Source organism: Amorphotheca resinae, assembly GCF_003019875.1.
Source record: "Amorphotheca resinae ATCC 22711 unplaced genomic scaffold M430scaffold_3, whole genome shotgun sequence".
In the NCBI taxonomy this organism is placed as follows: domain Eukaryota; kingdom Fungi; phylum Ascomycota; class Leotiomycetes; order Helotiales; family Amorphothecaceae; genus Amorphotheca; species Amorphotheca resinae.
The window spans coordinates 12,846-36,456 of record NW_020194473.1 but is presented as its reverse complement, the minus strand read 5'-3'; the positions used below and the strand labels follow the sequence as shown (position 1 = coordinate 36,456).

The window sequence follows — 23,611 nt, the reverse complement described above, 5'->3', positions numbered from 1 at the left end:
GTCGTGAAATCGTGAAATCGTGGAGTCGTGGAGTCGTGGAGTCGTAACAACGGCGGATACTCCATCGTACTTCGTAAAGCCAGGAAACGGTCTCTGGCTGCTCTGCGTCCGCTGATTGGCCAGAAGGAGGCGCTGTGCCGCACCGTCCCGCCCGCGCCGTCGGAAGCTACGGAGCTTACCTAAGGCACGAGCTACGTGCCGATTGCCGACTGCCGACAGGCCCGTTATCCGCACCATCGGCCCGCACATTAACCCACTCCGCCGCACCACGTGCTCGGCCTGGCTTTCTCCAGCCACTCAGCGGCCCGATCGACCATCCCGCCAAGACCTCTATGGGGCGCCCTATCGCCAAGCTTTACCGCTGCTCCCGGTCCTCCCCCTCCGCCTCCCCCTCCCCCTCCCCCCCTATCCTCCCTCCGCCCTCTCCATTTTCCCGCCCTCCATCCCGACGCTCCACCGTCCACCACATCCATCTATCATTGTTCGCTACACATCCCTCTCGCCACGCACACTCCGCACTGTAAACCCCAGATCTGCTCGCCCTCGGCATGGATGAGATCGAGGCAGATTCATTCGGTGTAATCCATCCCTGAAACCCCCCCCCCCAGGAAAATCGCTGCTGAGACAGTTGGCATAGTTCAGCGACGACTCCGCAGACAGCCCGACATCGTATGTTTATCAAACCCCCCTTTCCCCCCGCCCTCTTTTAATCGTCTGAGTCCTGGGTATAACTAGTAGCAGCAGCTCCGACGAGTCAACTTCATCTATAACTTCAAGCATTGCACGAGGAATAAACGAGTACGGAAGAAAATATGCCTCGTACAAGAATGCAGGTGACAGATGGCCCAAGAAGACTATTCGTGTTCCGTTGGCTGATTGCCCGCAGAGTACGGCTTACCTATCGACGAAGAAGAGCTGGACAGGATCGACCTGAAGCATCGGCTATATACGATGCTGCTGGATGAGCAGCTCTTCCTGGCTCCAATAGACCCTAATCCCCAGCGCATATTAGACCTGGGGACAGGCAGCGGTAACTTACTCATCACCAGGCTCAAGTTGATCGCTTGCTAATTCTAATTGTTTAGGAATATGGGCGCTGGATATGGCAGACAAGTATCCCTCAGCCGAAGTATTAGGCATAGACATAGCTCCAATCCAGCCGGAATGGTACGCCTGAACCCTACACCAGGTTCTGGTCTCTGAACTTAAAAGGCACCAGGGTTGCTCCTAACTGTCGCTTCGAGATCGATGACGTTGAAGAGACATGGACGCTTAAGGAGGATAGTTACGATTTTATTCACGCCCGCGACTTCCTTTTCTCCATTCACGACTGGCCAAGACTCATCGAACAATGCTACAGGTGCGTTTCTTGATCCCTATCTGATGAACCCCTTTTGACCTTACTAGGCATACCAAGCCAGGTGGCTACCTCGAACTCCAATGCCTCCTGCCCGAACCCCACTGTGATGACAACAGTGCCCCACCAGACAGCGGCGTTGTAAAATTCAGCGAGAAGATGTGTGAAGCGTCTGCAATTTGCGGCTATTCACTTCGGGAGCCAAACAATTTCAAAACCTACCTTGTAGACGCAGGTTTTGAGGACACAGTTGAGGTCCGATATAAGATCCCAACGGCGCCGTGGCCTAAAGACCAACGAATGAAACTCATTGGTGCATTCGAAATGCAAAGTCTTCTTCAGGGAGCTTCGGCATTCTCTCTTAGGACGTTCTCAAAGGCGTATGGCTGGTCGCAGGCGGATACGGAGCTTTTCCTTACGGATTTGAGAAACGATATTAGGCAGTTGAAGTATCACACCTACTACTTCTTGTAAGATTTCTAATCCGAGAGTCATACTAGTACAGTGCTAATAGATTTGACTCTAGTGTTGTGGTATATGGACGGAAGCCGGAAAAGCGCTAGGATATAAATAGCCCTGGCGCAAATTGAAGGAATTAAATGGTGTAAATGACAGGACTGATGACCTCTAATGAGTATCTTTCTTTGTTTCTGTGCTATTATACAAGGAGTTAGGGAGTTAATTTTCTCTATCGCTGATGGAAACGTTGGCTGTAGATTGCGTAAACAGATCTCGATGCTTTAGTGAACGTAAAAATTAGGGGGGCAAAGAGAAATCAAAATTACCAAATATTGGAAGTTAGCTAGTAAGATAGAACCTGCTGAAAGACTAACAGCGACTACTTGATAGAGCCCCGTCATATGACCGACCTTGTAATCTTACCAGCAAAGATACCTTCAGGGGACAGTGTAGAGTCATAGGATGAGCATGGCCCCGTAGCTTTAAGCTGGTCAGTCAGATGGTTAAATCTGGTCATGAGCGTTGATTTCCAACGCGAGGCTGAAAAGTTAATTTCAGATATCAGGAACGTGAGTGTAGGAGGAAGCCTTCGAGAGAGTTCGAAATTTCAAGGCAGTGAGGTTTGGCCGTCTGATGTGGCTGACTGCTAAACCTTGCTACTGCAGTTTAAAGCTAACACATAATGAATCAAAATGACCAGCCTATAAATCTAGATTGTGTAGGATAGAAGACACATTGGACGGCTGGGCGTAGCAAGGTTGAGGCTGTCATATAAACAAAATATACGGACTCAAGAGGAGGGGAGGAGGCGCCTCCACCGACAGTACATCTTTCCACGGCCCTGATCAACGCTGCTTGAACGGTCAAGCTTCTCCTAGAGAAGATGTTATCCGCCAGCAGGTCTGGATTGGGAGGTTCGTCGATTTCCTCACAACGGATTACTTAACAAAGGCTGGTTTTGATACCCCCGTGCAATTCTATGATCCCATGATTACCAGCTGATCTCAAGTTCGGAGATCAATATCGACCGGACTAGACGAAGTGAAACTTGGCAGTCTGGATGCTGAAGCTACACAATCAGAATTTTTATTGTCGGATACACAACCGGAGGTTAGAATCGCAGGAGCAGAGCATCAAGTCAGAACTGTTGTAGATGTAGAACTTGGAACCGCACAATCAGTGGTGCAATTGCCAGGTGCTCAACCAGATGCAACAACCGCAGGAGCGGGCTCCCCAGAACGGCGACAAGCAAACGCTGGGGCTGCACAATTAGATACGTTGGCACAAGTTAACCAAGACCATATTCCTTTTATCCCAGCGGTATGTGCGGATCCCCAGGGCGACGTGTGGCACTTTGAAATTTGAAAGTCCTCGAGTCTTGTCGAGTTCCAAAAAGTACTCTCGACAGCTTGGAATTTGCTAATGAGAACGACAACACAAGTGCCGGCTGAGACAGAATAAATGTGCCGACCTCGTCTTACCCAATGAGTGTACCTGGATAAGACATGAGACGGAAGGGCACTCGCCACAAATCCCCCTGCTCTGCAGTATATCTCAGACTCGATGACCTCGCACAGAACATTTTACTCCACTGCCATAGTACACACTGCAGACAACATTCCGACTTCGGAGCTTTGACCAAAGAGCAAAGAGCAAAGCACTATACCGACAAACACAGCAGAGACAGACGAAAATGACGGTGAGCGCGCCTCTTATCTAACAGGGATCGACGGTGCACATCAGATGCGCTGTTAAGTAACGGTGTACAATGAGTAAGGATTGACTAGTAACTTAGTAACCGTTATTGCGACCCTGAGCCTGGCCCTTGAGAGTTGAGACTTGAATTGAGCATGGAGCTTCTCTCGGGATATCAGATATCTCTACGATGTAGAGTCTGGTGGTGTCGGGGAATCCTTTGATCGTTGGGGTTGACAAAGCGATATATATATACATGATTAAATTAACCGAGGTCCAAGCCCTAACATGTCCAGCTTCTCGAGATCTTCACTCTTTTATCGAGCACGTTCCTCCGTTTTGACAAGCATTTGGAATGTCAAGATCCAGGCGGACGGACGACCGCAGGGATACGGCAGCGGAATGTACATCGTTCAATCCCGGCTGGTAACGAGCATGTCTCCTTTCTTCTGTTCATTTACCGGTGCTGCTGCTTCTGCGACCGCTCGGATTCGAGGAAAACGATGGCATCACAGCAATCATCCAACGCTGACTCCCCGAGCCTGATTCCGCTTCTCTCTACGATAGAAGATGGAAAGGCTGCCCAAGCCTCCTCCATCAATGTCAACTAATGACCCGGCACGTCTATTGGCCATTGAGCTCCCCGGCAGTCAGCTGGACTTTCATGATGATGCATCTCAGCCCAACTGCCCAGAGATCCTACCAAGTCCCATCTGGCAACTCGTAAGGCCCTACTCTTACTACAATGGATTGTTCGTTCTAACCCTGGTTCAGGCGCCCAAGAAGAAGTATGTGTATATCTGGCAATGCGTGAGTGGATTGCTCGAACAGAAAAGCTCGATTGAGGCCTAACGAAGACGCCCGAGTAGTGTGGATGCGGTCATTCAGGAATAAATATAATGGTCACGGCGTGTTCTGCCTGCGGGGCTGCGAGGTGCGCGTACTGCCGAACAACGAAGGTTCAAGTGCGGTAGGCTGGTTGGATTGGATAGACAACGTGGTTTACTGTGGTTGATGGTTGTAGATGAAACGAGGCAATGAGGCAATGGGAGGCTCGCAAGGCCAAAGAGAAATCGGAAAACGGTGTTTCAGCTTCTGCTCTGCCGTTATAATCAATTGTTTCCGTCACCAAGGTTCTAAACTTCGATAATGGGACCCTACGTCCTCCTAATAAGCAAGATCTTCTGGTTCAAATACTCCGCCCTTACCATACCTCCTCTGCTACTATCGACTACGAACGTGAGACTTGCCTCAGCTTCGCAACATAGCCATCGATTGCGTGGTACAGGACATACTGTGCGCCGTCTTGACAGATAGGTCACAAGTGCAACTGAATTGCATGGGGTTCCGTGTTCTTCGCCCTGTACCACAAAAAACAGCCATGAGCGGTGAAAGGGGAGGAGGCCATCCTTCCAACTACTACGCTAAAGAATGGGACCCGGTGTTCTCAAGAGACCGAAATTTCATAGAGGACAGGTCCTATGTTGACTATAAAAGAGGCATCGATGCAGACGGCGACGAGTTTGGCATCTTCTTCCAAGACTCTGAAGATTCTGTGCCCTCGTGCAAGGTCGAAGAAGTAAAAGAATTCTGTCAAGCTGCCCGTCTAGTTGATCTCAAATCACGTGCGGGCACGGCAGGACAACGGCGAGCTGCATGGCTCGATGACAGGAGTTCTGCCCGCCTGATGACCAGTCGCGCAAGGGAGTACGAAAATCTGCTCACTGCAGCCGCACTCTATGAACACTTGAAAGAACCGGTATGGGTGGAACCACGATTTTCCTCTTTGAAAAGACTCCGAGGCTGACCGAACTCGTCGTATCAGCGATTTAACAATTCAGACAAACCCGACGCGGACAGACGCCTGATGTAAGAGTAACTCCTTCTTTGGCTTGATGACCAACCCCCACTGAATATTTTCTGCAGTTACATTGCAGATTTAGATCCCTACTATATTCTTGCTCTTACAGAGACAGCGTCATTTCATCAAGTCTCAGTGCTGAGAGATGCTATTTGGAAATACTTAGCATGTCAAACATCAATTAGGGTTAAGATTCCCGTAGGTACTCATAGTATTGGCCTGTTGGGTTGATACACTAATATTGGTCGCTGAATATATGCTTACATTCTACTCTAGTATAGGGGATATCCCATCTTCCAGATGGAGTTCCATATCTCCTACTTTGCATTGAGAGCATCATCACCTAAGGACCCTTCTCGGATAATAGGAAACATCAATCCACCAAGACAATGGACAGATCTGTCGTTTCTAAAAATACAGCCTCCCAAGTCACAAGATCAGAGGGAGTACGGCATGCATGAAGCGCAGATCTCGGTCGTTATATGTGGCTCAGACAATTGGCGGTGGGCTGGATATGCTTTTATTGACACTAGCTTCGAGGGTGAGGACTTGGGAGATGGCATCTTTTCCTACGAAGATGTTCACGAGGATCCAATCGCCTCGAATAGTGAACTCCACGCAAACCTCCCGATCTGGGATCCGAGGGAATACTTTCTAACAATACTTGAAATCCGAATGACTCAAGTGAGAAAGGAGTTGGAATATCTGGTTCGAACGGTAGAGCGCAGCGTCAAACAGAATGTATGTTGGCTTTTCCTCTCTCCACACACACTGGAGTTGATAGCAAAGTTTGGGACCACTAACAAGCAGATCAGAGAAATTGGGACTCTTCTACTTTATCGCAGCACCCCAGAACCGCAGGAGACCGAGCCGAAGATATTAAAAAGACTTTCGACTGGACTCAGCAGATTATAGAGCTCCTGAGCCGGGTGTTGGGTGTTCTTTCCGGAGATATTAAGTGTTGGGAGAGATTCAAGTCGCCTAATGGGGATATTGGCTACTTTTCCGACATAGACTCCTCCCCTGACGCCTCACATCGTCGTCGTACTCGCCTGTCGCTTCGTGCCATCAATGAGACATTTGAGACACTAGAAGGTCTTCAACAGAAATTGCTTCTCCTGGACAAGTCTTGCCGCAATTCTGCCCAAGACGTGAGTAGAAATTGTTTTCTTTTGTTCACAATCACTCTTTCTCCAGGAAAATAGCCTGCTAACAGATACAGCTCCAACTTCGATTGACTCTCGAATCCAATGAAGTGGCACAGCAAAATGGAGTCACCACGGAACTAACAGTTTCGGTTCGTTCATTGCGAATGCTGGCTCTTTCGATGGCTAACTTCCTTCAGATCCTCTCTCCTGTTGCGCTCACTATCGCGTATTTCTCCATGCCACAGGCGGTCATACCTTTCAAGCTGGATTCGAAATCCTTCATTGTCACCACTTTCACAATTATGGTCGTAGTAAGGCTATTGTTTGTCGTTATACGTGCCCTGCTACGCCAACCTTGGTGGTGGAAGAAAATCACCGCCTGGATGAAGAAATTACAGTTGGACGAAATGGCCCACAGCAGGCTTGCGCTAAGAAGGGGTCGCATTTATCCCGACAGAAGCACGGATGACATAGAAATGGACACTCTGGGGGTGTAGAGGGCATTTTGAGCCGCACTTGTCAATATCTCGCTGTCACTCGACAGGCATGCTCAGTCATGCGAGATATGGTTGGTTGGCTGAATAAGTCCCCGGTGGCGCAGAGAGCGAAAACCGTAACCCATTTCTTGGAATTTCTCGGTCGGTCCTGGAAACTCATCAGACGCAATAAGAATGTCGACCTGTCCAACCAAGTCTGTTAAATCCGAACGACGCATCAGAAGGTGGAACAGCTTCCACACTCATTGGAAGCTGCTTATTCGCCTGCACAAGAACATACCAATCCGCGTCAACCACGAGGCTGGATGCCCAAACTACATGGGGCCTGACATCTGAACTCCATTGAAAATCGTCAGCAGACAGTCATTTGGGAAATCGTCGCTCACTCAATGAAAGGATCTCCGGGATGAAGGGATCTCCGATACTTGTTAAGTGCGTGGCATCTCTCCACCACTGACGGCACAATACTAGATGAAGTTTCTGTCATTTCACCAACCGTCCTCATCATTCAAACCCCAGACAGCCGCAGCCTCATTCGCATGACCCCCAATAACTAGGTGAACTTTCAAAACTTGAACACCACAACACCACCAACAGCAAGTAGTCACATTGAAAGCATGGCGACCCTAACTATTGCTGGCCTTGAGGAACTTCTTGGTGGATTGGGGTTGAAGATTCCCATCCCTCATTTTCCGGCAGCTGACGTACTGAATAAACCTCTGGACATCGTCCGCTCCTACCTCGCAGATATTCTCTGCAGCCTAGTCGAGTGCGATCCAGTGAACGCCTACAACTCTATTCAATGGCCCGGTGACATTTTTAATGGAGATTTGGCGGTCGTATTGCCAAAGCTAAGCCACGGCGCCAACCCCAACGACCTCGCGCTTGATCTCACGCGAAAGGTTTGACACTTCCTCTCATATTATGAACTCTCATAGTCACGAACAGTCAAACAGGTCTGACAAACTATATTAGTTCCCAGCGTGCCCGCTTTTCCTCCTCCCCTTTTCAGAGGGCGTCCACCTCCGTATCATGTTTAAGCCGGAGACGCTTCCGCGTCTCTTATTTCCTTACATCAATGATCGCAAGGACTCGTATGGCCGAGGTGTCTCTCTTGGGCTTCACGATCCCTCTTCACCCGACTTGGGTTGCAAGAAGGTGGTGGTCGAGTTTTCGTCCCCTAACATCGCCAGCGAGTTTCAGGGTAAGCATCTCCGGAGTACCATCCTCGGTGCCTACATTGGGAACCTATATGAATCAATGGGTTGGGATGTTATCAAGATCAACTATCTGGGCGACTGGGGCAAGCCGATCGGGTTGTTGGGCGTGGGGTGGGAGAAATTTGGCTCTGAAGACCAGTTCCAGACTGACCCCGCTGGACATCTCCTGGATGTCTATAAAAACATAAACGACCTGTTTATACCCGAGCAAGTGGCCAGCAAAAAGGCCCGGGATGAAGGAAGAGATTCTGCGGAGATTGAGGCCCAAGGACTGTTCGCAGAACGGAACGCATTTTTCAAGAGGATGGAAGATGGCGACGAGGAGGCTGTTGCACTATGGAAGCGCGTCCGTGACGTCAATATTGAGAACTATACCAATCTCTATGCTCGTTTGAACGTCAATTTTGACGAGTACTCTGGAGAATCGCAAGTCAATCCGAAGACTATGGCCGAAATTGAGGAAATGCTGAAGAACAAAGGACTATGTGAGGAAAGCGGAGGATCCTGGATCATTGATTTCAAGAAACACACAGTGAAAGCTGGCGTGGGGATTATTCGAGACCGCACGGGAAGCAGCACTTACCTGCTCCGAGATCTCGCCGCTGTTGTGGACCGTGACAGGAAGTACTCGTTTGACAAAATGATATATGTCGTTGCCGCAGATCAGCATACTACCCACTTTTCGAGACTCTTCAAGATCTTGGAACTCTTGGACATGTCCCATCTGGCCAGCAAATTGCAGCATGTCCACTTCAGCGAGGTCTCCCAAATGTCGAAGAAGTTGAGCCACGGGCATATGCTAGGCGAGATTCTCGATCAATACCAAAGCGCAATGCAGGAATCGATGAAGGCAAACCCAGAAAAAGCCGGTCTCCTCGGTGATACAGAAGAGGCAGTCGCCACGATTAGTATCACTGCTCTTCTAACCCAGGAATTATCTACCCGGCGGGCAAATGATCACGCCTTTGACATCTGTCAGATGACCTCCTTTGAGCCCGGTACTGGTCCTCATCTACAATACTGTTATGCAAGACTGTGTTCCATCCTCAAGTCCGAACCCGCCCATACCGACCTTTCTGACGAGGAATTTGCATCCCTTGAGGGAGAGGATCAAACTAACCTTCTTCGTCTCTTGATCCAATACCCCGACATTACTCATTCCGCGTACAAAGCTTTGGAGTCGGCTACAGTTATGGCCTATCTTGCCAACGTCACTTGGCACCTATCCTTTTGCCTCAAAAGCCAGGACGAAACTAGTGTCACTCCAGCCCAAGCAATGCTGTACGAGGCCACACGAAGAGTGCTCGAAAATGGAATGAAGCTGCTTGGAATCACGCCGGCTGTGAACTGAGCCTTTTCCTCTTGCTTTCGCTGAGCTTGATGATTGATATCTGATGTTTTGCCAGATCATTGAAAATGCGAGGTTCGGAGGAATGGCAAAAATGACAACTCTATCGCCCTGATATTTGAAGCGCGAGATTTGATGTTTTGGAGTGGTTTATGCTTTCCGTTTTACGTCCTAAAGTTGATACCTGGGCTCGAGGGGGTCTTTCCAGAAATAGATCGAGGTGTATAGTGCATGATGGCTGCATGAGCGCATTCTAGATTGGTACTCTTGTCGTTCTTGTTTGGTCGTCGGTTGTCTGTGTCTGATTTCAGCAGAACCTGTATCCTGTGGAACAGGCCCAATGTCCCATTTCTTTTGTTTCTTGCCACTGTTAGATTACTAGTACGCACCTAGTTTGCCTGGAGATGTCTTGCAATATTATAGTTCTAGCTAAGCTATCACAATGCATCTTGTACGATTCCGCTCACTTCTCAAGGCCGCGTTCTATATTGAGTACCTGTATCCAAGTGGGAAGGAAGTATTACATAATATGGAAACTCCAAGAATTTGCTCAATTTCCACGGCCATTTAGTGGTTGGACCTCAATAATCTGTCCATTTAGCTGAGGAAAGTGGGTTTTTTTAGTAACAAGCTGCATCCTTTCAACCAAACAAGATACAATTCAATACTGGAAGCCAGATAGTTGCACCGTGTAATGTCTTATCAATCATGATTGACCGTGGCCATCATACGATCCATACCAGGGCTACCATATTTAAGCGTTCATTCGCCGAGAGTGGCCCGCAGGCCCCCATCCGTCGATCCCTCCTTCAGTTCTTTCTCTGCGCCTGGGGCCTAGAACCGACTGCCGTCGAACGTAAAGATACGCAGCATTGCAAGTGACATGCTATTGAGATCAGCATGATTTAGACCCTAAGTATGGTAGACCCCTTGGATTCCTACTTTGTGCGCAGCGTCAAGGGTATGCTTCAACAGGGCAATCTCGGCACGTTGCTAGTCTAAAAAGTGATCCGCGGTTGTGCTTGAGACGAGGTGGAATTCTCTAGATGTGTCAAGTCGGAGCAATCGTTTTCGTTCCACAGCTAGAAACTGGATTGACTTCCTACGATATTGACTCCCAACTTTGTTCCTTATGTAGATGTCATGGCAGTGATACTGTTTGTGCGATCGAAGTAATTCTGCATAGTCTCGCAGCAGCAAATTGATGGGTTGACGAAACGGCCAGGAGGCTGTGGAGGCTGGTTTGCGAGGCGACAACTGCAAGGTGGGCATTCCTATAGAAAGTTTCAACGACCCTTCTTGCCTTTTCTTTTCCTGTCAGTGTTCCCGGCTCCTTTATCTTGTTCCCGAGAGTCCTCTAATCCTGATCTTCTCAGCCGGCTGAGAAAGCGTTGATCCTCTAGCTCACCACGTTGAATATCAAATACACTTAAGTAGACCGGTACCATGTCATGAGGACCGCACGGTCGAAAGTCTCCGCTGGCTCTGCGCTTGTCGTAGAATTTGCTTAATCGCTCCTTGATTGCTTCATCCACAGTCTTGAGGGTTTTAGTAGCAGAATCGACTTCCTCAGTTGACGTGTACTCCAGGAGTGTGCCTTTAATGAGGGCGGCTTCCTGGGTTGTGAAATAGGGCTCACTAATGTAGAGTTCGTCGACAGTGCGTTCTATACGTGACTCGGAAGATCGATCATTCTTGATGTTGTAGAGATCGTAAATTAAAACGTGTATCTTGTACCAGACGTTTCTGTTTCCCTTCAGTTCAGATAGAGTTGCTTCAGCTTGTCGAGCTCTCGTCGCGTTGTCAGGAAGCTTTGTGTTCGTCACCTTAGCCATTCTTGACTCGTATTGATAGATATTGGTGCTTGAAGAAGAGTTATGGAGGATGTTCAAAGTGTGTGGGGGAGACAACGTAAGAGAGAGAGTTTTACCTTCTAAGGTATCCACCACCCGCCGCCCCACCACCCCACCTCGCTTAAGATAAGCTCCGTTAAACGCCACATTACCTTAAATTAGCGGTTTGTGGCTGAGATAGCTAACCCAGTCCTGGAAGGCGGTCAGCTATAATGGGTTTACCGAAGGCGGTGAAGGCCCCTTTCTGCCCATGTTTGTGCTCCCTGTCGCGATAATTCTATAGATCTTGTTATTATTCATTTGGATCCAGACAACTCTACTGCTTCCCGTAATAATCTCGCAATGGCCAGTGAAACCAGACCAGATGATCAGCTCTGGTTTTTTCTAAAGGAGAATATGGCTCTTCCTAGCTATGTCCAAAAGCAGTTTACGCTTAAGGACATCCAGCAGAAGGGTCTATCTCTCGCGGACTGTCTGAAGATCACTAATAGCGCGGATAGCAATGTCAACAAATATGCATTCTACATCCACTCCGTTAGCATGGCTGCCGCAGTACGCCTCCTATCCGATGAGAGTATTCTGGCCACCTTCAATATCTACTGTCGAAAAGACCCGGTCGTCACGATCTTGATCCGCGCTGCCGATGACTTATCTCCAAACACTTCACGGGCACCTAGTCACCAGAACTCTTTGGCTGAGCGTCGGAAGATTTCTCGGGGAAAGGTTGTACCCGAGATTTTTATTCAGCCCAAGGTTCGACATGCCTCTGGCAGCATGGATGTCAGCACGATGGAGCCGATCGCAGACGTTGCCGAGAGTGAAAAAGTCACCTTATATCTTGGAGGAGGGATGTTCGAGACTTTTACTAAGGAATATTTGCTCTGTGAGCTACAATCCATTGACATCTTCCCTTTCCCACCTGACTGATATGTTGCATTAGGCTGGATCAACTCACAATTAGAGGACGGGAAACCTCTGACCGATATCGTTGTCCAAAGTCTTCGACCAGATGGAGAGATAAAGAGACTGGCACTTACAGCAGAGGTTTGGCAGCATTCTCTCGTTCGCGGTCAATGGAAGGATAATTTTCTACCTCTATGGAACGATTATAATAGGGTTCGTGGCTCTCGCGAATCTATCTTGGCTGCTTTATCGCGCGACATTCCCAATTTCTCTGCAGCATGCCAGAATTTCATCCACGATCTACGTACATTCGGTGGCAACAAAAAGTCTCGGCAACGACTGGATGGCACCGGCCATGAATTCTATCTTGGTGTACCGTATTTCAACGATGAGACTCGAGAGCGGCTTCTCCGGATCCCTACTAGAAATGGCACTTTGGCAACCGACCTTCGACAGCTAGCAATTAAGAGGAGTGGAGGCGAGATCTGCGCAGCCCATGATCTCTCACCCTTATACGAAGCAGTTCTTGGAGTCCAGTGGGACAAAGTAAAGGAGAAAGGCACCGCTTTGCACGATCAGATGAGCAGTCTTAATCTTGATAGCCAGACTAGCAAGACCAAGCAGATTGTTAAGAAAGGTAGCCAGATATTTAATAAAGCATTCAACAGGAAGGGGGGTGGAGGACGCGGGAAAGGCGGTGGGGGAAGCGGGAGTAGGAGCACGGAAGCATGGTGATAGAGATTAGCATTAGAAGTGTACTTACTTCTTTAGAAGTATTCGCCTTCATTCCTAGTCACTGTTGGGTTCGAGTATTTGGAAGTCATATTTCAAAACCGGCAGCGATCCTTTATTCTATCTGACGGAAGATGGTTCGAGAATCAAAGACGACACTCCAGCATCCTTTCTACCTCATAATGAAAATAGTCACATGTCATTTATCGTGACATGAAGCCGTCCGTCCAGGCAATTAACTCTATATACAGCCTCCAATCGATACCTCAATTCCAACCCCACTCGCACTCGCACTATCTCGCCCATGACACTCCTCTAGAGAGGCGATTAGCTGCCATATTCCCCTACAGCAGTGGGTAAGACGGCCGCAAAAGACACGAGTGTCCCTGTCGACTCCGGATCTTCAATCCTTAGTGCGCAGCATCATCGTTGCTTACATTCAGACGTATCCGTAGAACGTCCTGGGCCACTCTTTCCTAGATGATAGAACAATTCGGTATAACTCGTGACCGTTCGATCCCTTGTAGACCTAACAGCTCGAGGTGGGTCTTATCACTGGTAATGAAAATCCCCTTTTCATAAAAATGAGTGTTAGAGTGTTGCTTATTAAGACAGGATGTCACAGTTGAATTGAGTGTGGAGATTCAGGTAGTTACAACTTACAAGAGACAGAAGTGTCACACAGGAGGGGATCGAACAGAGGGTAATGACCTGATTGAGGTGAAAATGAGAGTAGCTATAGCTATATATACGATCCTAGAGTAGCTGAATAGACCTCTGTTCAGCTCAAATATCATCCTCGACAGCTCATGCCCTCTTCTGGCGCTAAGATCCCGGCAGACAAGTCCGAAATCCTTTCAGGGGGATCGAACAGAGGATAATGACTTGATTATCGTGAAAATGAGGGTAGCTAACTACTGTATATACCCAAAAAGTAGAGTGCCTAACAGGCTCCAACTGCATATCCAACAGAACTTTTGAAATAAGGGTAATATTCGCGTGACACTTTCGATCCCTGCACGCGCGAGGCTGATCTATAGTCGACAGTAGGAGACGCCCCAGCGTCGCTTTCAACCTGAATAACGGCTCGATGATGGGCGATGTAGAGGTAGCTCTCCCCTATCGGAGTTTTGGCCTAATGGCCAGCTATTCCGTGTATCAGGAAATAACACCCTACTTCCATTTCAAAACTGCAGAGAACGATACTGAAGTCTCCCTTGCGTTGGGGGGCCGGGGGGGGGGGGGGGGTTCAGGAAACGGACATTTGGCCTAAAGCATTTCGAAAATCTATACTATATGCTTCTTTCACGGTCTGCCATCTGAAGCTACTTTAGAGAAGGGGCTGATCTGTCCAACAAAGATACACAGTCATCGATGACGGGCGGAGGAATTTCTCTATCTTTCAGAGTACGAAAGTCTCAGCCCAGTCGATTGTCGTACCAATCACATATGTCCTGTCGGTCCTTGGTGGCTATTCATCATCCTAGGTGAGCTTTTAATATGTTCAAATCGGAAATTGTTGCACAATGCATTGAGAACAGACGACTCCACAAGCGGAAATGCCTCGTCGCCAGAATCTGGCACATGGCGCGAACCTGGGCAGGAAGCAGGGATACGATATGATGCATTCTTGTATAGACTCCTTGGCCAGACCCCGCCATATGATGACTAACCTTTTATGAGCAATGGCATCCGACAATTATTGCATGGAGTTCAAATGTCGAGTGTCTCATTGACGCAGACCCAGTCACTAGGAGGTGTATGGGAACCTTATCACGTCGAAGGCCCAAGAATCATATTCTTATTAGCCCCATCCGGTAACCTCGACCTTAGAATGAGACCCGGGTATTGCCTGCCATCATTGCCATCGTTCCAATCTGGCTGGTACGGCAGCTGGTTGATATTGAAGTAGATATACCCGTCGAAACCCACATTCGCGCTGTCGGGCCAGACAATGCGAGGGTCGCGGACGTAGGGCTTTGCTTGGAGAGTTGTAGAGCTTTATATTTGAGTCAGTATGGTAACGAGAATCTGGGGCGTGTAAAGAGGAAAGGTGGTGAGGCAATGGAGACGAACTTGTAGATGTAGATTGCATTTTGGTTTGGCATCAACATGTACACATTCCCCAGATTATCGGATGAAAACCCGTTAGCATTCCCACCGCGTTGACCTAGATTCTTGACGTTGTCAAAGGCACGCTTGGCAGACAGAGTGTCATTGGAGGGGTTGGCGCGGAGATATCGTGTCTCGATAGAGAAGAGGTAATCGGAAGTCAAGGGGGAGTAGTAAATAATCTAGTGTGTTGGTCAGCCTATGAATATATCACTGGGGATCCCCGCGACTCACATCACCATACAAACTCAACTCCGCACCATCCAACCCCTCCTGTTGAAAGCCAAGTGGACTTCCCTTCTGCCGCGAGTAAAACGGAATGCCCTGGTAGCTCGGCACATCCTCGTTGACTCTTAGCGTGCTAGGGTGCTGGGAGAGCTGTCTCCAACTCTCCCCAGTCCCCAGATCAATCATGATGAATCCTGTTCTGCCCTCATTGCTCGAGTCCACGATGTATGCAATTCCTCCGCCTGATTCAGTGACATTCGGTCGCATATCAAATCGCAGATCGTTCATGTATGAATCGGGATAGTGGACGTTGGGAGGAAGCGTGTACGTTCGTGCGATCGAATTAGTGGTCAGATTGATTGCGACGAGCTTCGGGCCACCAGGTGCAGCGTATGGGATGCTTGGAGCTTGGGATTCGTTGATTGTGGGACGGCCGGTATCGAGAACCCAGAGGGTGTCGTCGGGGGTAATGTACAGTGCTTGCACACTGATGAAGGAGTTGGGATCATTGCTGCCGAACTGGATGCCATTGGTGACATTGTAGAGTCCCCCAGGAGGCGTGTTCAGTGCCAAAGATGGATATGCTGCTTCAGCAGTGGTGTTGACGACCTCTCCCAGAGTATAGGCGTACGTCCCGCGTGTGTAGCAGGTGAAGACTCGTCCTTGTTTCGACACGGCTAAGCCAATTGGCCACTGGTCGTAGTAGTAATGGAATTCCTCCACCTGTGGACCATATGTACCTGTATCAATTCGCACATTTCGCGGTCCTGCCGTACCGAAGGTGCTGTTGAGGGTTGTGTTGTAGCTCGTGGAATTCTGTGCTGCTGTGTAGCTGGAGGCGCCCGCGAGGCCGAGGAGGGTCGAGAGCTTCATTCTAGTGCTTGGGGAAGACTGGGAAGAGACAAGTGGAAGACGGAACAGACCTCAATTGAGCATCTTTATATTAGAAATGCAGAGGTCTCTCATGATCTCATTCGATTACGTCGACGGGAAGATCAATTTTCTTCTTACTTTCCCACGGACGCTGCCATGCCCAGCTTCTCCATGGCATGGCAATGAGAAGCGACATTCTGATGCGACTTCACAAAAAAGGGAATAATGAGGGGATCTCGATGATGATGGGCTGGCAACATTGACGATTAAGAGAAAATGCTCCGTGCAGTGCAACGGTTCAGAACCCGTTGCGGGGTTTAGTGCGTAAGTCCGTAAGCACATGACCAAATGTCACGTGGCCGGAACATCATACTACCGACTTCCGGCCTGTTCGCGCAGAGTTTGCCAAAATCAAACCCTTTGTACGAGTTTCCCCCTTGGGGAATTCTTTGGTTAATACCTACCTATATTATCGTAGTGTTACCCCCTGACAGTATTTTTGAGAAAGAGAGAACCTTCACTACATATCTCCAAAGCTTTCTCTTCTACCCAATTCGAGATTAATCTATACAAAACACATCAATGGAAGAGCGCAATCCTATCACGTTTCCCTTGGAGGGAGAAGCCAAGTATCACCTGATCGGGACTCACACACGGTACTCTAGTACATCCCTCCCTCTACCTTAGAGACTCTATAGTCTAACTTGAATCCAGGCTGGACATCTCGTGTGGCACTAGTGCTGGAATACTTTCAACTTCCTCATAAAACAACATTTATCAAACTAGCTGATGTAACCGGTCTCCCTTTTCTCTGGTGGCCTACTCTGACATCGAAATCAGGTGAAAAAGCATTCCAAGAGCGGCCTCGTTCCTCTTCTTGTTCCAGTTTCCCCAAAAATAGACATTCAAATCAATGAGTCCCTGTCAATCTGCGAATTCCTTGCGGAGTCACATCCCGAGCTCCCCCTGTGGCCCAAAGACCGTGAGCTTCGAGCACTGGCAAGAAGCGCGGTTTCAGAGATGCACTCCGGATTTCAAGAAATTCGAAATACTTATCATACCAACTTCATAGCGAAGTATACAGGGAAGATTCCGATTACTGAGCAAGGCAGGAAGGAAATTGACAGGATACTTTTTTTGTGGGATCAATCCAGGGCTAAGACGGCGCAAAAGTTGAAGGAGTTAGGAGACCAAGATGAAGGATTCTTGTTTGGGAAGTTTGGAATTGCTGATGCTTTCTTCTGGCCTGTCTTGTGGGTATGTAAAGCGTTCTCACCTTATCCTGTAACTCCCTGAAATTACGGATCAAATTGCAATGGAAGTTTGTGGCTGACTAGGACTGATAGCGTTTCCGATCCTATAATCTTCCGCTGGCAACTGCCTCCCCTGAGGTCCTTGCTTGGATGAAAAAAATGTGGAGTGATCCGACTATCAAGATGCTGATCAAAGACTACTTCAAGCAAGCTGAGGATCCCGAGACCTCTGTTGATAAGTATGATGATATCTTCAAAGGGAATCCAGATATCTGTTATGGACGATTTGAGGAGAACTGGGAGTTTATGACCGCGTGAGTCCTGGAGCTGTGTGGCGGCTTTTCTAGAGTGGTGGCTTTACTAAATCGCCACCCTACGATTTTTTTAGATATATAATAACATTATCCTCTTATGCACGTCAATAAAGTGTAAATCACACATACATAAATGGGTATTCGCGGACGTCTATCAACATAGGAAACAATGTGTGCCACGAGAGCTTTATAACTGTAGACGGTTGCTACCTACTTAGCCTGCCCAGCATCCGCGCGCAGACGTGCCGCGAGATCCGGCGTGACGAGCACAGAATCATCTACTTTATAGTGTACCTAGGCCGCGTCCGATTTGCTTGGTCTATAGTGCACGTGATCACCCAAGTACGGGGGTGGGATTAACAAAGTTAAAGTTAAATTCATCCAATTACAAGATTCTAAAATTCAGGGATTATCATTGTGGATCTTCTAGATACGCGATTACCCACTTTACGGTCGTCTAGACGCGGGGTCAACGAAGTTAAAGTTAAAGTCATCCAATGATAAGATTCTAGAATTTAGGGATCATCATTGTGGATCTTCCAGATACGCAGTCTAACGCAGATGTCACTTTTGAAATAACTCAAGGTATAGTCTGACTGATGCACAACCTGAACGCTGAGATTCCCTATAGGAACTCAGCGTAGAGATAATCCAATGAATCACCAGAGATATGCTGGTGCCCTTGTATAAACCAGCTCTACACAACTATAATGATGACATCGATCGACGTTACAAAATCAGGGAATCGGGGCCGTTGCACACAACTCCACCGGTTCTAGACCTGGGTTGCTACGGATCAGATGAATGTACTGTACTCTCGGGACTTCCAATGTGTGTTGTATCCTTCTGCTTGTCATAGGCGGAGCTGCTTGCCAAAGTGGGATCAAAAACTATGGTAAGTAATCAACTATGTACCGAATTGAAGTGATAAACGAGGTAGCTAATAGTTACAAAAGGAGCATATGGAGCTATATAGCTGAATAGAGCCTGTTGGGCTGGGTATTCGGGATTCCCGTATGGCTTCACATATCTAAACGGGTTAGAGTGAAAACAGCTATTGCTATTCAGCTATATCCCACATTGCTATATCTGATCTAGAATAGCAGTGGCAGCTGAACTAGCTTGACTTGGTCGACCCGGCCAGATTGATGGAAAATTTCGTCGATGTTGCATCGAGAGGCTAATTAGAGATAAAGTTTAGGGTTTTGGTTGAACGAAGCCATCCCTAATGGTTAATATGCCTAGACCAACGTGTACCTAGTGATGACGTGAAGTTATAGTTGCTCTTGAGGCTGTACGTATAAATGGACCTGAGATTCTACGGCTATCCACCTGATTATCTTTCGTTCTATAACTGATCGTACTAACTTCCAGCCTTCTTCCCTCATCACAATGAAGTTTCGCTCACGATCCATCCCAGCCGTGGGCAATGGCCTGACCAATATGTCCGCCCAGCGGAGTGGAACACATCTGCCTATGCTCCATCTCGACGACAATATGCGCAACAATCTAGTTGCCGTGCTGGGCGAGTTCGTCGGCACGTTTCTCTTTCTGTTCTGGTCCTTTGCCGGAACCCAGATTTCCAACACACCTAAGCCTCCGGATGGATCTCCTCCAAATACTTCCAACCTGCTTTTTGCGGCCTTGGCGTTTGGCTTCTCATTGACGGTCAATGTGTGGGCCTTTTTTCGCATCACGGGTGGATTGTTCAATCCTTCGGTATATGCTTAACCTGAAGACATGATACGGCATAGGTTAATGTTAATAGGTGACTCTTGCCCTCTTCCTCGTTGGAGGATTGCCTGCCCTGCGAAGTGGACTGGTCTTCCTCGCTCAGATAGTTGGAGGCCTCAGCGCTGCTGCTGTTGTATCGTGCCTCTTTCCCGGCGACCTCAATGTTGAAACCACTCTCGGTGGAGGAACATCTATATCGCAAGGACTTTTCATCGAAATGTTCTTGACCGCCCAACTGATCTTCGTTATTATTATGCTCGCCGTTGTCAAGCACAAGTCCACATTTTTGGCGCCAGTTGGAATCGGCCTGACATTCTTCCTTGCAGAGCTCTGCGGTACGTTTGACCCGAACTTGAGAGTAATGTATTCCTAACAGGAAACAGGTATCTACTTCACTGGTGGATCTCTCAACTTCGCACGCTCCCTTGGTCCTGCAGTTGTGAATCATAACTTTCCGGGATACTTCTGGATTTACTTCGTCGGTCCGCTCCTTGGCTCTCTTCTGGCATGTAGCTTCTACACATTGATGAACAGCATGCGCTATCAAACCTGCAACCCCGGTCAAGACTTCAACGAGGTGGAAGCGCAGAGCGGGAAGGACTTGTTACTTCCTGAAAAGAGCCGCAAACTAGAGAGCCCGATGCGAGCTCCTCATCACCGACAAAATTTATCCGAAGCTACTACTGTGAATAATGACCATGTTGGTAATTAACTAACTACTTGTTGAAATACTAACGTCCGTACTCGCCGGGCACGGCCTCAGGCCTCGGCAGAGGGCCGGGAGGTAAAAGGACGGACAAGGCGTGAAGTAAACGAGAAGAAGAATCAGGCCGGATAGGAGAGTGTTAGCTACCGGGCAGGATCTGATTCACGCATAATGCATTATAGGCATACGGACTGAACAGCACCGCAGTACGGTACAGGACTGGCGGTAGACAGGCGCCTTAGTAGAAGGGCTAACTACCCTCTTTTTAAGCTATAGGTAGGCTACTGGTAACACATCGCCCTCTGTTTTATAAGACGTCCCTAAATACTTAGAGTTAAGTGGTTTAGTCTAGACGCTATAAGTAGAGGTAGGAAACCCGTCTCTATACTATTACGACCTTTATTAACTTCTTGCCTAGTACTATCGAGTCGGTTCACTTTGGGTTTCTAGGCTTGTGCACAAGACTGCCAGCTGCCGATTGCGATTAATGAAACATATGGTGATAGAAGGCATACTGCCGGACTCTGTACCCTAGCCATGATGCAGGTTATGTTTTCAAGGGTTAGGTCGATAAAACAGGAGTTGTCAGAGGATGAAGGTGAGCCTAGCCTAAGAAATGTCTACTGCCTACCATAATGTGGTGGTCCTGTTATGGTGCCCGGGACCCGATCTGCTCCTCTTACGTTCAGGCATTAGCTGCTTGCCATGAATGCCGCGAATTGGTTTTTATCAACACAATGCATATTTAAGTATAGAAACCGGATGCGGAACATCCAAGTCGGCACGGTGTGTGACCGTGTGTCCATGGAGCGCTATGTTCGGCTTATGATCAAGATACTTTAGGTCGTGAATAATAAGCATAGGCCAAGTGTTCAAGTCTGCATCACAGAAAGACTTTGAAAGTTTGAGCGACCGTCTTCACACCTGGAATGATGCGACAACTCTGCCAGGGTCGAGCCCAGCACGTGGGTGTCTCACCTGACCCCAAATGCACGTGACAGTTGGCACACGTTGACAAAATGCATCACATCCTTGACTCCTTACATGGCTCTACACCATAAGCAATCCTTTTTCCAATCTTCTACCCAACAAAGTAATTAGCGATAAAAGCCCTTGCCTAGGATCCTGTACGTTTCCATCTCCTCCAGCCATCCTGCGATCCTTCAAGCACTAGGTGCGCAGCACGACGCCACGTATGATGTTGGAAGGAGTACAGCAAAACCAGCAAGAATAGCTCCTGCGTACCCTTCCTTATTCCCAACAACCCTATAACAAAAGGTTGATTGATCACTTTGCTTTAGCCTTTGATGCGAGATATAACCAGTTGCCAGTCATCCTTCTACCTTTGCAGATTCCGGTCTTTGACTCCACTTCTTCGCCTCTATTCAAAGTCACGTGATGGAGCTCCTGGACCTACCATTAGATCTCCTCCATAAGATTCTATATCATGCGGTCCTAGCACGCCATGTCAAGAGAGGCTTGAGACTTCGGCTTGTGTGCAGTAAGTCTTGCCTACCCAAGCCGTTCTGTTCGACAGCTTATGGTTTACAAGAGGTTTTCTCGTATAATGTACTTCCAGCTCTATTCGAAACGCGCCTACTTGATAGGTTCTATTCCCACGCGCTAAACAATGGTGGCATCGACGGCCCGTGGTATCTCAATACTCATCCTGGCGCAGGAGAGTTATGGCATTCATACCTTGTCTACAGAGTCACAAATGAAACGGACAGTACTGTTGGCCGCTTCGTGGAGATTCGTCAGACCGCTCAGCTTATCTGCGAGGAAACTGGATGGCACTTGACTTCGACGATCGACAAGCTCTGCTGGATTGCGACGGAATCTCAAGCAAGCCGGCCTACTACCCACGAGCCTACTATCAAAGTTACTCCATGCCCAGCACTTAATGGTCTTGCTGCTGCCGCACATTTCAATCTGATTGCTCTTGCAAACCGATTACTGCTGGAAGGCGTCTGCCCCACCAGGTACACTCATCTCTTCCCATCGCCGATGGAGCTTGCTGCACGTTCAGGTCACACGGAAATGATTCAGCTTTTTCAAGAACATTTGCCTGATCATAGAGATTGGAATGAAGGACGGTGGCGATGGCATGGGAAGGTCTCTCCGGATTCAATTTATGGGGCTACGAGTCGAGAGGATATGAGTATCATGCAATTGGTATTATATCCCCCCTCTCGCGCGAACTCAGATAGCGCCAACATTCTAGATCAGCAGTCAGGACGGTCTGATTCAATCTTAAAGGTCAGGGAATCGCTTCGTTACGCCGCCAACTTTCGAGCAAGAAGCCCTGATTTTCGGATGTACATTATCAGTCTTCTTGACGAAGAAGCGCGACCTACACACAGAGATCTCGTTGAAACACTGGTAGTACATGCTCAATCTGGAAATCTGTCTATGGTGAAGCATCTCCTTGATCTAGGCGTGACAGTCGATGGGGTTTCACGACGTGGGGGCCCCCCTCAGACAGCGCTGATAGCAGCTTGCCGAGGATGCCATGAGGAAGTGGTTGACCTTTTGCTTGGTCAGGGCGCAGACCCCAATTTCGGAGCTAAGGATGTTACTTGCATCACAGCACTTCCTATGGCGGCCTCTACAGGAAGTCTAGCGATCGTTCGTAAATTGCTTGATCACGGAGCGCAAGTGAACGAAGCTGTAGAATTCTGGGACGGCTACTATAGACGATCGGCAATATGGTGGGCTGTTGCAGTTGAGCACACAGCCATGTTTCAGCTACTGTTGGAGAGAGGAGCCTCTTTGGAGGGCTGGATTGGGTCCACTGCTCTCGAAATGGCCTTTGAGCTTGGTATGGAATCGATGGCTAAAACCTTGGAGGGGCTTGGTGTCAAAATCATTGAACGAGTCCATGATTCCGGACAAGCGCCTTGGAAAAGATGGTCATACTATCACGGAATATACACATCTGGGGATCTAAAGGTATGGGATTGGTGAAATTTGTTCCTATATAATGATTTTGGAGTTCAAATAATACATTTAAATGTGTAAACAAAGTTATGCTACACCAAGCTTCCCTAGATAGAAATGAATATTTTCGGTTATGCTTACAATCAGTTGACCAGTTGACAAGAATAGCCACCTCTGAAGGACATGAGATTAAAGTCTACCCTACGATAAGAGGTGCCAGTTTCTTAGGTTCGGTACATCTTGTAGCGAAGCCTGGTAAGGAACAGGTTCAAAGACACAAGCAGGCATGCATAGGCGCTGGCCTTAAATAAGGCTAAAGACACAATCGTTCCTTGGTCATTGACTAACGCGCATGTAATATTCTAGTTTCCCTAAATA

General features: G+C 48.2%; 10 protein-coding genes across 10 annotated transcripts; 8 read left to right on the top strand and 2 right to left on the bottom strand.

The window, feature by feature from the left end:
- Positions 1-425: 425 nt before the first annotated feature.
- Positions 426-2,197, top strand: M430DRAFT_33476 (hypothetical protein). Its single transcript, XM_024866376.1, has 8 exons — positions 426-578; positions 638-669; positions 742-833; positions 887-1,030; positions 1,086-1,167; positions 1,220-1,360; positions 1,408-1,827; positions 1,884-2,197. Exons 1-8 carry the CDS (start codon positions 549-551, stop codon positions 1,918-1,920), a joined length of 978 nt encoding a protein of 325 aa, XP_024722759.1. The 5' UTR covers positions 426-548; the 3' UTR covers positions 1,921-2,197.
- A 1,637-nt stretch (positions 2,198-3,834) lies between these two features.
- On the top strand, positions 3,835-4,525 carry M430DRAFT_33473 (hypothetical protein). The gene is made up of 3 exons (XM_024866375.1): positions 3,835-4,234; positions 4,286-4,321; positions 4,381-4,525. The coding sequence occupies exons 1-3, from the start codon at positions 4,082-4,084 to the stop codon at positions 4,483-4,485; spliced, it is 294 nt and encodes a 97-aa protein (XP_024722758.1). The 5' UTR covers positions 3,835-4,081; the 3' UTR covers positions 4,486-4,525.
- A 367-nt stretch (positions 4,526-4,892) lies between these two features.
- On the top strand, positions 4,893-7,017 carry M430DRAFT_16661 (hypothetical protein; the record flags this gene model as incomplete). Its single annotated transcript, XM_024863504.1, has 7 exons — positions 4,893-5,270; positions 5,337-5,380; positions 5,438-5,570; positions 5,649-6,113; positions 6,188-6,523; positions 6,595-6,669; positions 6,718-7,017. The coding sequence occupies 7 exons, from the start codon at positions 4,893-4,895 to the stop codon at positions 7,015-7,017; spliced, it is 1,731 nt and encodes a 576-aa protein (XP_024722757.1).
- Positions 7,018-7,634: 617 nt separating this feature from the next.
- On the top strand, positions 7,635-9,588 carry M430DRAFT_97229 (hypothetical protein; the record flags this gene model as incomplete). The annotated part of the gene is made up of 2 exons (XM_024870017.1): positions 7,635-7,919; positions 7,993-9,588. The coding sequence occupies 2 exons, from the start codon at positions 7,635-7,637 to the stop codon at positions 9,586-9,588; spliced, it is 1,881 nt and encodes a 626-aa protein (XP_024722756.1).
- A 1,370-nt stretch (positions 9,589-10,958) lies between these two features.
- M430DRAFT_77290 (hypothetical protein) lies at positions 10,959-11,357 on the bottom strand (the record flags this gene model as incomplete). The annotated part of the gene is made up of 1 exon (XM_024869573.1): positions 10,959-11,357. A coding segment is annotated over one exon (399 nt), but the record flags the coding sequence as incomplete, so codon positions are not given.
- Positions 11,358-11,780: 423 nt separating this feature from the next.
- Positions 11,781-13,076, top strand: M430DRAFT_16658 (hypothetical protein; the record flags this gene model as incomplete). Its single annotated transcript, XM_024863502.1, has 2 exons — positions 11,781-12,321; positions 12,379-13,076. The coding sequence occupies 2 exons, from the start codon at positions 11,781-11,783 to the stop codon at positions 13,074-13,076; spliced, it is 1,239 nt and encodes a 412-aa protein (XP_024722754.1).
- Positions 13,077-14,476: 1,400 nt separating this feature from the next.
- Positions 14,477-16,542, bottom strand: M430DRAFT_56607 (hypothetical protein). The gene is made up of 3 exons (XM_024868621.1): positions 15,420-16,542; positions 15,150-15,367; positions 14,477-15,072 (listed from the first exon to the last, which is right to left on the bottom strand). The coding sequence occupies exons 1-3, from the start codon at positions 16,284-16,286 to the stop codon at positions 14,847-14,849; spliced, it is 1,311 nt and encodes a 436-aa protein (XP_024722753.1). The 5' UTR covers positions 16,287-16,542; the 3' UTR covers positions 14,477-14,846.
- A 181-nt stretch (positions 16,543-16,723) lies between these two features.
- M430DRAFT_134896 (hypothetical protein) lies at positions 16,724-17,895 on the top strand. Its single transcript, XM_024862381.1, has 4 exons — positions 16,724-16,950; positions 17,001-17,077; positions 17,127-17,543; positions 17,633-17,895. Exons 1-4 carry the CDS (start codon positions 16,869-16,871, stop codon positions 17,855-17,857), a joined length of 801 nt encoding a protein of 266 aa, XP_024722752.1. The 5' UTR covers positions 16,724-16,868; the 3' UTR covers positions 17,858-17,895.
- A 1,350-nt stretch (positions 17,896-19,245) lies between these two features.
- Positions 19,246-20,299, top strand: M430DRAFT_97389 (hypothetical protein; the record flags this gene model as incomplete). The annotated part of the gene is made up of 3 exons (XM_024870031.1): positions 19,246-19,572; positions 19,622-19,922; positions 19,971-20,299. 3 exons carry the CDS (start codon positions 19,246-19,248, stop codon positions 20,297-20,299), a joined length of 957 nt encoding a protein of 318 aa, XP_024722751.1.
- A 1,392-nt stretch (positions 20,300-21,691) lies between these two features.
- M430DRAFT_48349 (hypothetical protein) lies at positions 21,692-23,260 on the top strand (the record flags this gene model as incomplete). The annotated part of the gene is made up of 2 exons (XM_024867991.1): positions 21,692-21,794; positions 21,846-23,260. The coding sequence occupies 2 exons, from the start codon at positions 21,692-21,694 to the stop codon at positions 23,258-23,260; spliced, it is 1,518 nt and encodes a 505-aa protein (XP_024722750.1).
- Between the last annotated feature and the right edge of the window lie 351 nt (positions 23,261-23,611).